General features: G+C 38.3%; 1 protein-coding gene across 4 annotated transcripts; it reads right to left on the bottom strand.

Moving 5' to 3' along the window:
• Positions 1-3726: 3726 nt before the first annotated feature.
• LOC137104716 (transcriptional repressor CTCF-like) lies at positions 3727-11902 on the bottom strand. 4 transcript variants are annotated; one of them, XM_067486332.1, is made up of 13 exons: positions 11737-11902; positions 9587-9866; positions 9293-9475; positions 8810-9182; positions 8519-8689; positions 8212-8345; positions 8002-8122; positions 7775-7924; positions 7480-7640; positions 7216-7398; positions 6938-7121; positions 5113-5259; positions 3727-4941 (listed from the first exon to the last, which is right to left on the bottom strand). In XM_067486332.1, the coding sequence occupies exons 2-13, from the start codon at positions 9842-9844 to the stop codon at positions 4697-4699; spliced, it is 2310 nt and encodes a 769-aa protein (XP_067342433.1). In that variant the 5' UTR covers positions 9845-9866; positions 11737-11902; the 3' UTR covers positions 3727-4696. The 4 variants fall into 4 exon arrangements, with proteins under 4 accessions (XP_067342433.1, XP_067342424.1, XP_067342453.1 ...); XM_067486323.1 differs by having other exon boundaries at positions 11733-11901; XM_067486352.1 differs by lacking the exon at positions 11737-11902 and adding an exon at positions 11560-11580.
• Between the last annotated feature and the right edge of the window lie 1364 nt (positions 11903-13266).

The raw sequence follows: 13266 nt of genomic DNA on the forward strand, positions 1-13266 counted from the left end.
GTACACAACATCCGCCGACGGTTTTCATAATAAAAGCTCCCACAGGTTCAATCTGCAACCGATACCAAAGCATAGGCAAGCAAATATTGATTGTCTTTAAAAAACAAACAAAGAAAAAACCCTGCATTTTGTAGAGATAAAGAATGCGACGGGGATGCCTTGAAGACTTTCCAAGTATGATAATGTTTATTTAAACAGCTGATCTTGCTATTTTTGCTGTGATTGTTATGAGTGACCTTTCAAAGATCCATTGTTAATTGCTTTATTGTATAAAAATGGGATACAGCATATAGTGGTCTGCTTCATCTGTATTAGTGAAAAATTAGATACAGCAAGGTTGAAGGTTGGCAACTTTCTCCAGTGGAACAAAATAGTATCTTGATCTTTATCTTTTTGTAAACAACATATTATTGGGCTAATTTGAAGCTTAAATGACCAGATTTAGACTAATTAAGTTAATGTATCCCAAATGTACAGCCATTTTAGTACAAATGTCCCTTTTTTCTTGATATTAATATGAAACATTAGGGAAACAAAGAATTTATTTAGCAAACAAAAGTTAAAGGTACATTAAGAAGGGATAAGATCACCCAGTCAGAACAAGGGGAATGATTACAAAAAGCAAAAACGGATTCATTGTTTATTTGGGAACCTAATCGCATAATTATTGGCTGCAAATATATATATATATATATATATATATATATATATATATATGTGTGTGTTCATCATACCATCGTACATTACCTTTGTTAACTCTATTTCTTTACAGTATTAGCTTATTTGAACCTTTTGTCTGCCTCTAGTAACGTATGTATGTGTTTATGGCGTCAGAAACCTACTGCTGCCTTGCTTAGCTCAGTAGGATTTAACTGCTTAAATAAATGTTAAATGAATAAATAAATCACACACATTTTACTCTTTGTTACACTTTATACACTTCATGCCCTTTAATATTTTCATATTGCTACACTGTTACAATTATCAATTCAAATAATTTTTAAATTTAATTAAAATGTCAAATTGTCCAAGGTTTTGTTTATCTCACTTTTTGTTTTACTCTGTTGGTCTTTTTGTACTACGTTGCATTTGTAGAGCAAACGCCGACACACGTGATTTCTATTCTTGCATGTTAAGACCATGCAAGAGATATTTATTGATCACCAAGCATAACAGAGGAATACGTTTATTTTGAAATGTCGCTCCGTTAGCCGGAAGTCATGTATTGGCTAGTTGCTGTGGCAACAGGGATGTCCCTCGGTCTGTCGCTGTTTGCTCTGTTGCTGTGGTGGCGACGCCACGATGAATCAGTTTAACGGAAAACGTGATGATCACGATGTTTCCGAAGAATAAAAAAGGATCGACATCTCCCAAAAAACCCAAGTCACCGGAAGATGGTCCAGTAAAACGTGTAGGCTCCGCTTTAGTTGTTAAATCTATCAGGTGCAGCAGTGCCGTTTGTCCGAGTTTGACCAAGCCGGGGAGGGGGCGGCGATGCAGTAAAGCATGTGGCGCGTTTACCCCTGATAACCTACAAAACATGTTTAAGCATCGAGATCATCATCGAGAGTGCTGCTATTAATCTTACGTGTGTAGTATATAGATAACGGTGATTCTAAAGGTACCGTAACGTTAACGAAAGACTTGATGCTGGTTAAAATAAAGAAAAAGCTTTTACATAGTGTCAAGTTACTAATTTTCCCATCTGCAACACTAATGTGTGATCCATAGGTGTAACTCAAAAGTTTAGCCAAAAGTACTCCACAAAAAAACAAGTACAACTTAATAGTCTCTAACGTTGGCTACTCAAGTTAAACGATGGTTACTCTCGTAACCCAAGTTTCTATGACTGTTGGGACGATGTGCAAGACTTAAAAACACAATGCAAGGATTTTACAGATCTTGCCATATGTTGACATAGTATTTGACATAGTATGACATAGTATTTCATGTTACTCCACTATAATTCAGAGGCAGTATTCTTTACTGCTTTTACTCCATTTTACAGTTTAGGGTAGTAGTTACTTTCCAGATTTTAAATGGTGTGTTGGTAATGATGCACATTAAATAGTTAAATAGTTTTACAAGTGTGCAGCCCTCAACACTTTTTATTATTGTACTTAGTTACTTCCCACCTCTGCAATTGCTTTTTGGCTAAGAAGTTTATATTTATCATAATATTTAACACGTACTAACTACTATTTTCAGTGTGTCCTTAATACTTTTAACAAGATTTAAACAATCTGGATACCTTCTCCACCAGTGGCTACTAGTTTTGGAATCTGTATTTGTATCTACTGAAACATCTAAGAATCTGCAACCTAAACAGGCTGTGCTGACGGTAATTGTACAGTGGATTAGTATTTGGAAAAAACAATATAGTAACTTGTTGAAGTACATTTTTTCTGTATTGCTGTAGGTTCTGAGGCAGATAAAAAAAAAAAAAACTTCTTTCCCATCACTGCAGCTGACAGATTTTGTTAAAAGCATGACAGGAAATCTCAGAAATACAGGAAAGTATAATGAGATGCCAGTGAAGTCCTTTTTAATCAGCCTTAATATGGTTTCCCCCACATGATGCAAATACATGTCACATGCAAAGAATTTCTTCAGTGTTTTTCTATCATGCTGTTCCCAGTTGAGATCACATTCGATATTTGTGGAAGAGTTGCAAAATTTAGTTTACAATGGAGAAAATAACTGTAGTTCATGGTCAAATAAAAATAATTCAGACTGTGATTCACAGTGGTCTGAAATTAGTTTGGAATTTTGGTTAAATCGGTTAAAACTGAGTCATTGTCATATTTTGGTAGAACATATTTGGAGAATCTGTGCAAACCTAGTAGTTAATACATCCAGTATAAAGTCATGTCAGTTCAAATTCTTTTTTTTTCTTTCGGCCGTTCCCTTTCAGGGGTCCCCACAGTGAATCATGTGCCTCCATCTAACCCTGTCCTCTGAATCCTCTTTTCTCACACCAACTAACTTCATGTCCTCTCTCATTACATCTCCTCTTTGGTCTTCCTCTAGACCTCCTGCCTGGCAGCTCCAACCTCAGCATCCTTCTAAAGATATGTTTACAGTCTCTCCTCTGAACATGTCCAAACCACCTCAATCTGGCCTCTCTGACTTTATCTCCAAAATATCTAACACGAGCTGTCCCTCTGATGTCCTCATTCCTGATCCTGTCCATCCTTGTCACTCCCAAAGAGAACCTCGATATCTTAAGTACTTAAAGTCCTGCACCTTCTTCACTTCTGCTCCATGTAACGTCACCGTTCCACTTGGGTTCTTCTCATTCACACACACACGTATTCTGTCTTACTGCAGCTAAGCTTCAAGCTCCTCTCTCGGCACTCTGTCATACGCCTTCTCTAAATCTACAAAGACACAATGCAACTCCCTCTGACCTTCTCTGTACTCCTCTATCAGCTCAAAGCAAATACTGCATCTGTTGGACTCTTTCTAGGTATAAAGCCATATTGCTGCTAACAAATGCTCACCTCTGCCCTTAGCCGAGCTCCCACTACTCTTTCCCACAACTTCAATGTATGGATTATCGGCTTTATTACTCTATATAATTTATGTCTGAAGAATTTTACAATCTTAAGTCCTTCTTTTAATAAAAATATCTTAACCAATTGTGAAACTGGCTTAGGCCAATACTTAAAAGTGTTACCTGTACAATTAAAATGATTACAGCTGCAAGAACCTAACACACGAGTCTCAAGGTCTACTTTTTTATTGGTTGTGCAGTCATACATCTGTTCTCATCTGCCACACAGTTAATAAAATGTCATTCAAGCTGCTACATAGCATTGCACCGCCAATGGTAAAAAAGAAAAAATGAACCCAAAATTGGAATGGCTACACAAAGGAGTAAAAACAAAACGAAGAAGTCTTTCCTTGCACTCATAAGTGATGTTTAGTACATACACATCTAGGGGTGTTACAGTAGCAAGAAATGAGCAGAGGATAAGCAGTCTATTAAGCATTTAAAAACTAGAGTAGGCTTTAAAAGAGGGCTTACTGACCACAGAAAAACAAACCAAAAAAATAAAAATTTCATTTTTTTCTTATACCGAGGTTGCTTTGATTAAATGCAGTTATCACTTCTGGGAAATTGGCCTCTTTGTTTCAGCATTGTCCACTTTAAAAAGGTTTTCTGTCCCCCCCAGAGGGTCAGACTTCTTTTGTGAGAATATTAAACAGCAATTGGAATTACAAAAACAAAACCACCTACCATTTACTTACAACTTTAACCAAGTGGCACACATGGGTGGTTAAAGATCTATAACACAAAAAAAAAAAAAAAAAAAAAAAAAGAAGTCCTACAATAGAAAAATCTAATAACATGCACACAAGTCTAGACTTTGGGAAAAATCACTATGCCTTATTAACAGATCTTTCTTTTGCAAAAATATATCCAGAAACTAATGGGGTGGAGACGACTGCTATCAATTACAGCCACCTCAAACTCAACTGTACTAAATTGTCTTTTTGGTAGTTAAATCCTTATTAAAAATTGTTCAAGTTCAAGTCTTTATCACATGATTAATAATGAAATCTTAAATTACAACAGTGATTTCTGTTTCTGAAGAGGGTGCACGAGTGTTCGTAATCCTAATTGCCAAGAATCAAAAAGATGATGTGATCAAGGGTCTGGGTGTGTTTACAGGGTCGACCCTTATGTCCATCACCGGTCCATCATGCTGAGGATCATCTCGGGGGTCAGGTCTCCATTCGGTGGCGCCCCGGACAGCTGCACCCCCTGTGCTGCCCCCTCCTCTTGGGACAACTCCTCCATCTGAATAGTTGTCTTCTCGCCACCGACCACCACTTCCTCATGGTCATCATCCTGATCGGCTCCAACCTCCTTCTTCACAATGATGTCATCCACTTCTCCAGTGGCTTCATCCTCCACACGGATGATAGCAGTTGCTGTTAAGGGAGTTTCAAGTCAAGTTCTGGAATTGATTACATACTAATTTTCCTCAACAGTTCTAAACACTGTTCATTAGATATTTTGGCTACACAGTGGTGTAATAAAAGTCCGCGAGCAGCTTTTAAGTCTCACTTTATTAAAAAATTAGTCACAAATGTAACACTTACTGTCGGGTTTGTTCTTTGGAGGTCGTCCACGCTTCCGCTTGACTGGTGGCTCTACAGGGGCTGGAATAGGTACAACTGGTGGGGCCTGTTCCACCTCAATCTCATCTAGTAGCTCCTCTTCCTCCTCTGCTTCATCCAGGTCACCCTCTACAAAGAGAAAAGACAACAAACAGATTGAGATACACAGGTGACAAGATGTTGCCAAACATTAGAACCAATTAGATAGACATATCTCCTGCAGGACATCATCACAAAAACAAATAGGGCAGTCAACATTTATGCAAATTCCTTTTAACATACAAATCTTTTTTTGCAATAAATGTGACTCAGAGTAGGAATATCTATCGATTATCTGCATTTGCACTTGAAAAGTGAGATGGGCAGATGGAAAGTTACAGCTGAGGTGTTTAGGTTGCATCTTCTTTGTTGTAAAAAATAAAAAAAAATTGGGCCAGCTCCCTTGCAGACACGCTCTCTCTTTCTCTCTCTCTCTCACACACACACACACACACACACATTACCTATAGTGACTTCATCTAATCACTATAAATATGCTAAAACAACAGCTTGTATGTTAAGCTAATTGTTTAGCCTACAATGCCTCCCTAGTCCCACTGGCACCCTCCACACTGCCCACTTTCTCTACCAGATGTACTAGTGGACCACAGATACAAGAAAAAGGGATCTGTTCGTTCAACAAATGTCTATAACAGCCTTCTTCCACCAACGAAAATTGCCAAAATTACAAACATCCTGTCCCAAAGTGATGCTCAAAAATTTGCCCATGCATTTGTTACTTCTAGGTTGGACCACTGTAATTCCCTACTTTTTTGGGGGGGGGGGTCCTAATAACTCTTTCAAATGCCTCAAATTAATTCAAAATGCTGCAGCAAGAGTGCTGACTGGAATTAGCAATAGAGGTCATATTTCTCCTTCATTAGCTTCTTCCCATCAAATCTACAATATAATTTAAAACCCTCCTCCTTATACACATAGCTCTTAATGGTCAAGTGCCTTCATATTTAAAAAGACCTCATAGTACCACATCGTCCAATTAGACCACTTAGATCCCAGAATGCAGAGCTACTTGTGGTCCCCGAGTTTCCAAAAGTAAAAAGGGAGGTAGAGCTTTTTGCCTTCAGATGAATTTGTTGTGAATTAGCGCTATACAAATAAAAGTTTAATTGAATAAAATTTTAAATCTCAGGACCATTTTATGTAAATAATATCTATATGTAATAATATCTTTTAAGTGTGTGACTTTGCAGATGCAGAAACGAATTAAGCCTTTAATTTTCACACAGCTGTCAGTTTATTAGCTTTACTTATTAGTACCATGTGCCCACTACGATGTTAGTAAAAGTATTTAAAATAAAAAAGTTATACTGTAAATTTTGATCAGGTAAAACATGTTAATTTAAAATCAAGCAAGAATAATTTAAATAATTCTGTGCTGTAAATGTTATTTACAGCACTAGTAACAATATTTCACCAGGCTGAAATGAAAATTACTTCCAGCTTCAACTCTAGATATATTTTTGATTTCATAGGCATATTTTCTACATCTAGTGAAAACATGGCAGTAAAATCTGCCAAGTTGGCTTTCTCAGGTAACTTTGAGTGATAACAGCCCAATCCAGTTGTTCTTATTGCAAAACAATATAATGTCATTAGGACTGTTAATAGCATATATTGTTTAAAATTCACAATTGATTAAGTTGTTTAAACATCCTAAATATGTTTTACTGTATATTGGGTTGTAGGAGTACTGCAAAAATAATAGCCTTGCAAAAAATAAAATAATATAAAAAATAAATAAAAATACCTGTATCATTGTCATCATCGACCTCATCATCGACATCCTCATCATCATCTTCATCATCGTCATCATCCCTCCTGGTCTGCATTTTCCTCTTCCTGCCACGCCGGCTCTTTTTGGGTGTAGGAGTTCCATTTTCATCTCCAGGAACATCCCCTGTGCAGTTATCAGCATGACGCAACATGGTGTTCTGAGGACAAGAAAAACCAGAGTCACAACCTAAACCTATAGTAAAAAAAATAAACTAATGTCATGTGTATTATAGACTTAGAGCTCATTTGTACCCTGCGGGTGAAGGTCTTGCTGCACTTGCTGCAGACAAATGCAGTGGGTACAAAGTTGGGATCGTGGTAGCGCTTGAAGTGCATGTCCAGAAGCTGCTTCTGTCGAAAAGTTTTATCACACTGGCTGCACGCAAACGGCTTCTCCCCCGTGTGCGTACGCTTATGCATTATCATGTGGCGTTCCTGTAGAGGAATAAATTTAGTTACATTGAATAAATTGTAAGTAATAAATACAAAATACAAGTCACATGTACAAACACAAACCTGTCTGCAGCAGTAGTCACACTGGTCACATTTGAAACGTTTCTCGTTCTTGTGAGTTTTCTGGTGCTGGATGAGAGCATACCTCTCATGAAACACAGCATCGCAGTAACGACATTTCTTTCCCGTCTCAATGAATGAGTGCTGCTTCCGCAAGTGAACGCCTAGGATAGAAACAGCCAAAAAGGGAGAAGTCAAATAAGGTGTCAATAGAAAACAAAGAAACCACTTTAGCAGATACACATTCATCACTTACATAATAACTTGGCTTTAAGTAAAACAGAAACACATAACCTACCAAGGTCGCTCTTGCGAGCAATGACAGTATCACAGTGTGGGCAGTGGAACTTGGCCACATTCTCTGTGTGTTTCTGCAGAATGTGCATCTTCATGGTGCCACTCTGTGTGAACCGAGCATGGCAGATGTAGCACTCATATGGCTTCTCACCTGCAAAAGAAAAGAGAATATAGCAAGTGAGCTATTCTTGTCAAAAAAAACAAACAAACACACTACAAATTTCTTACCTGAATGTGTCCTCATGTGTCTCTTCAGCTTGTAAGTGTCCCTGCTGGCATAGCTGCAAAGACTGCACTGGAAGGGGCGCTCCCCTGTATGTGAGCGGATGTGCCTTTTCAATTTGCTCACCTGTGCAAGAAAAACATGAGAAATGCTGAAATAAGAAGCTATCAAAGGCAACAGAGAAAACTAACATAGGTGGTTCAAATACTACTTGCCTCCACACTGGAATAGTCGCACATGGAGCACTTGAAGGGCTTTTCATGTGTGTGTTTGTAGCGACGGTGACGCACCAACTCACCACTGGTCACAAAAGCCATGTCACAGTCTGTGCATTTATGTGGACGAGTGCCTAAGAATAAAAGAATTTCACAATAAAATTCTAAGATGAGCAAAAAGACACATGGGGTGGTGGTGGTATGTGCCCAATATTGCTAATTTACTGAGGGAACAAGAAAATTCAGATCTACTGTCCATAGCAAAATATTTTTATTACATGCGTACTAAAATCTACTCTGAAATTACCTGTGTGTGTATTGAGGTGGTTTCGCAGCAGTGTGACTGTCCTGAAGGCCCTCCCACACAAGTGACATTTATGTGGTCTCTCATCAGTGTGGCTCTTCATGTGTCGGTCCAGGTTAGAGCGTCTTGGACAGGTGTAGCTACACAGCTCACACTGGAAAGTCTTCTTTACACCTGGACACAAAAATGGAGATAACTGGTTAGTTTAAAGTGCAGAAAATTTTTACTTTTTAGAATTGGGAATTAAAACCTCACAGCTATCCTTTTACAAAATAAACAACTCTGAAGCCTTACCTTTTTTCTTGATCTTGGTGGGCTTTGGTGGCTTCATGTTGCCCACAACCTTCTCAGCATTCACCTCTGAGAGCAGCCCCTCCTGCTGCTCTTCTTCAAAGTCGTAAACAGAAACATCCATGTCACGATCACCCTCTGCATAGCGCAGACGGCTCTTCTTTCCCTTCTTTCCTTTACGGATAGCGCTAATTGGCTGGTAGTCTGGATCCTTGGACCATTCGGGGTCTTCTTGATGAGGCTCAGGCGGTTCTACTTCTGCTGGCTCCTCGTCCTCATCCACTTCTCCTCTTGCCCCTTGAAGCTCCTCGTGGGCTGCTTGGAGCTCCTCTTGCTCAACAGTCTCCACTTCACCATTGGCACCAACTTTTACCACCTAAAGAAAACATGTTCTTATTTTAGGGGACCAGCCTTTTTATGATCACCACATTGAGGACATAAAAAAAAAAGACCTGTCCTGTTACACAGCAGCGGGATATTCCTTACCTGGAAGCCCTCGGGCAATGGAAGCGTGTGACAAATAACTGGCTCTGCATCCTTGGTAGCTGTTGATCCCTCAACAAAAGTGGCCTGGAGTCCCTCTACAGTCGCTGTTGTGACTGGTACCTGTACCAGCTGAAGCTGACCGAGGCCTAATGCAGCACCTCCCTGCTCTTCCATATTCACCACCTTTGTAAAAAAAAAAAAAACACCTATAACTTGAGCAAATAACAAAAACATTGCACAACAAGGCCAGGTATTGATGATCAAACATTAGATAAAGTTGTGCTCTGTTCCAACCTGGAGCGTGATGATCTGACCCTCATCTCCACCAGTAACAGTGACTGTGCTGGCTCCCTCTAACACCTCTGTCTTCATTTGTAGCAGAGTTGGATCAAGAGCATCCATCACCATCATCTCCATGTTACTAGCCACCTCACCCTGCGGAGCTATTGCTGTCCCCTGTATCAAGGTCTCTCCACCCACCGGCAGGACCTTTCCTTCAGGACCCAGGGTAGCAGCCTGAGTGTTATCCATGGTAACAACTTCGCCCTCCATGGCAACGGGCTAACCAACACCCCTAACAGAAACGATATGAAAATATTTTAAGCAGTGACAAAATCTGGGTATGCATGAACCATTAACTCTGTATTGCTAATATGTATTGCTCATTTAAAATGTGATTTTTGTGGAATAATTCTGTGGTCAGATGGGTTTCATTGCTCCTCAGTCAAAACTGTATTATTTAAAAAAAAAAAAAAAATACACATTTTTCTGATCAGTTATGGCTCATCTATGCTGTAATGCTACAAATAACACTTTAACATTCGTGAATGAAATAAATAAATGCACATCTATATTAGATGCAGGAGACTTGTAAAAAACTTAAGAACTCATCTGTGTAGTATATAAAATGTAAAGAAATACATTCACAGAGACACGTGTGTTTCTCAATTACCTGGTATTACAAAATTCATAGTTTTGGCTTTGTGTGGTTACTTCACTAAGAACCAACTTCTATGAAACCAATATAAATTGTAACAACTGAGTGGATTATCCTGTTACAATAACAAAATCAATGGCTATATCAGTGATAGATTACTGATTAGTTTTGCATTAACTGAAAGACATTCAAAGCCACATTTTAATTATGCCTAAATACACATCAGAAGGAAATATTACCCTTTTACCAATTACTTGCTTTGGATATATTTTGTTGGGTTGGAAAACAATTAACTGTATAAAATTCAAAACTTTTTTCCATTTCTCATTAGTACGTATTCTTGATTGCAAAAATGTAAATAGAGGTAAATGTTTCACATTTGTTTAAGACATTTTCTTTGCTTAGAGCTTTGAAAGTTTGCTTTAAGTTAAAAGCAAGTAAAAGGAACTCAACACGTTTTTTGTTCTCAAATAAAAGCTTGTGTCACTGGAGACATGTGCTCTTGTAAGTGACTGTCAATTTTCTGATTGGAAAGAATGTTGGGTGATTTTTCAAATAACTTTCTCAGAAATAAGGTTTTTAAACTTTAGAACACTTTAAACTGAGTTAAGACTTCAGTGTCTACCCCAAGTAGGTAGTTTGTAGACAAATAGTTTCACTTTTACTTGAGTTGGTTGCAGCTACTATTTTGTAGTCACTAGATGAAAAGTAAATGGTAACGGAAGCTGTTCCATAGACTAATGCAACAATCCATGTACGATTACTCCCCCTGTTAGATGGCAGTTATGTTAGTGTAATGTTCAGTTTTATAACTTTAGTTTAAGCCCAACACACCAAAAGATGCACTTATGTAACGTTAGTCGGTGAGTAAATGTAATTAGTTACTTTACATTGACTTATCATAAAGAACACAGCTGTTGTGGTTCCAAAGAAAAAGACGCCAACTTTTTAAACGTGGTACTTTACACCTTACGTTACACAATCCGGTTGAGGTTTTCGTCAATATATGAAATAAGTCGATCAGTTAGTGCCCCACACTCACTTGTTCGTCCATTTTAAAACGTCTACTTTACAACATGTCGTTATGAGTTGAAGGTGTACGAGTTTAAATATCAGCTCTTAAACGGGATACAAATACAAACCACTTAAACATGAACTCGTATTAGTTGTTAACTCGAGGCGCGAATAACGTACGTCTGAAAACAGGAAACAAAGGGCACGATAAGATGGACGTCAGGCCTGAACAAAGTTAAAACAGAAATACTGAGAAATACAAGCATCCCTGTTCAAATACCACAAAATATCTGCCAAAAACACCAAAACACTCAACTGAAACACAGAGTTACGGTTTATAGACGGATTTAGTGCGTTTTGGATAACGATAGAGGGAGACAAACACCCCCCGCCAGCCGCCTGGCCGGTAAGCCCTACCGTGACACCTAGAGGCGGACGACGGCTCCTACAAAAACGTTTCCGCGTTTGGACACAAAATCGTAACTTTACCTGCCTCTGGCTGCTTCTTTCGCCGGTTGTATTCACTTAGAAACTCGACTTCGGCGATCGGGCTCCTCAATCCTGCGGTGACGTCCGTATGTGCTGTGCGCCAGCTAATAATTTTCTCCCGCTTTAGAAGAGTGGGCCTTACACAAAATGGCGGCCCTTTAGTGTTACCGCGTCTGCGCTAACACAACGCCCGGGGGAGGAAGGGGGAGTGGTGGATCTGTGGATCCAAGAGGAGCGGGAGGGGTGATGGGCGCCAGATTTGAATTCAGCCATGGGCGTGGTATCCGGAAACCTGGTGTTATTCCGTAGAACAGACAGGGTATTTCTGAGTTTTTTTTAATTAATGAGGAGGTTACATTTCTTAAGTGTCACACACGACAGCAACAGCTTGGAGTTCCTGTTATGTGAAAGTAACAGGGGTCACTTGGTTAATTTAAACAGTCCATAAAACCAACCACAGGAGGGCAGTGTGTGTTGTAGGTGTTGGGCGAGCATTCAGAAAAAGATTTATTCTGCGTAATGACTACTTTTACTTTTGGTACTTTTTGCTGATAATACTTTAACATTTGGAAAGCAAAGCTCTTGCTCCTGGCAGTGTTTCTACAATGATGTATTTAACTTTCGCACAAGTTAAGATCTGAATACTCCTCCCACTGCTGCTAATGCATACAAATACAGTATTAATACAGAATATTTAAGTACAGTTTTATTACTTTACTTTAGGCAATCATTGCTTTCTACTCCAGTACATTTTCTTTACAGTTATATTTACTTATTAAAAGATTTTACATGTATAGCAACATTTGAAGTTGTATAAAACCTGCAGTATTATTAGAGATCAACTAAGTTTGCATCTTTTTTAATCTCTTATATGTTTTGTTAGTAATTCACCACATAGTTTTCCCTTTTCACATGATTTTATTTCATCTCTCTGAATATTTTAATTTGTCACAAAGAACTGTTATTATTAATTTTTCAGTTTGACTTGGTTTACAACAAAAACAAACATAATTCATTATATATTTAAAAGAGTAGGCACAATTAAAACGTTATACAAGTGAAATAATACAAACTCTGTTATTCAAGCTTCAAAAACCATGCCATCAATTTAATTCAACGCGACAAACTTTGCCATTTTTAGAAAAAGATTTGTTTGTTCTAGGCTTCACTAAGACTATTAGGCCTACACTCAGCAATTACTGCTGGTGCTATATTACTCAGTGTGGAAACTCTATCAAGTGTTTGGGTTGTTATATTCAGTGGGGAACTTTTTCCTGAAATATGTAAATAGTTTAAGAAGGAGAAGAAACAGGATCTTCACAAATGAACTGTGCTGTCAGTTGATCAGACTATTACAGTCACACACTGATGTTGTATGATATAAAGCATTTTCTAACCAGCCTCTGTAAATGCTTTATTTATGTCAAGGTTTTTTAGAGGAGGAAGTAAATCAGCTTATTTGACTACCAAATATTTAAACCAAACAACATAGTCCGAATGAAACCTGTAACACACGAGAATTATATTTATTACA

Source organism: Channa argus, chromosome 2 (assembly GCF_033026475.1).
Source record: "Channa argus isolate prfri chromosome 2, Channa argus male v1.0, whole genome shotgun sequence".
Taxonomy (NCBI): Eukaryota; Metazoa; Chordata; class Actinopteri; order Anabantiformes; family Channidae; genus Channa; species Channa argus.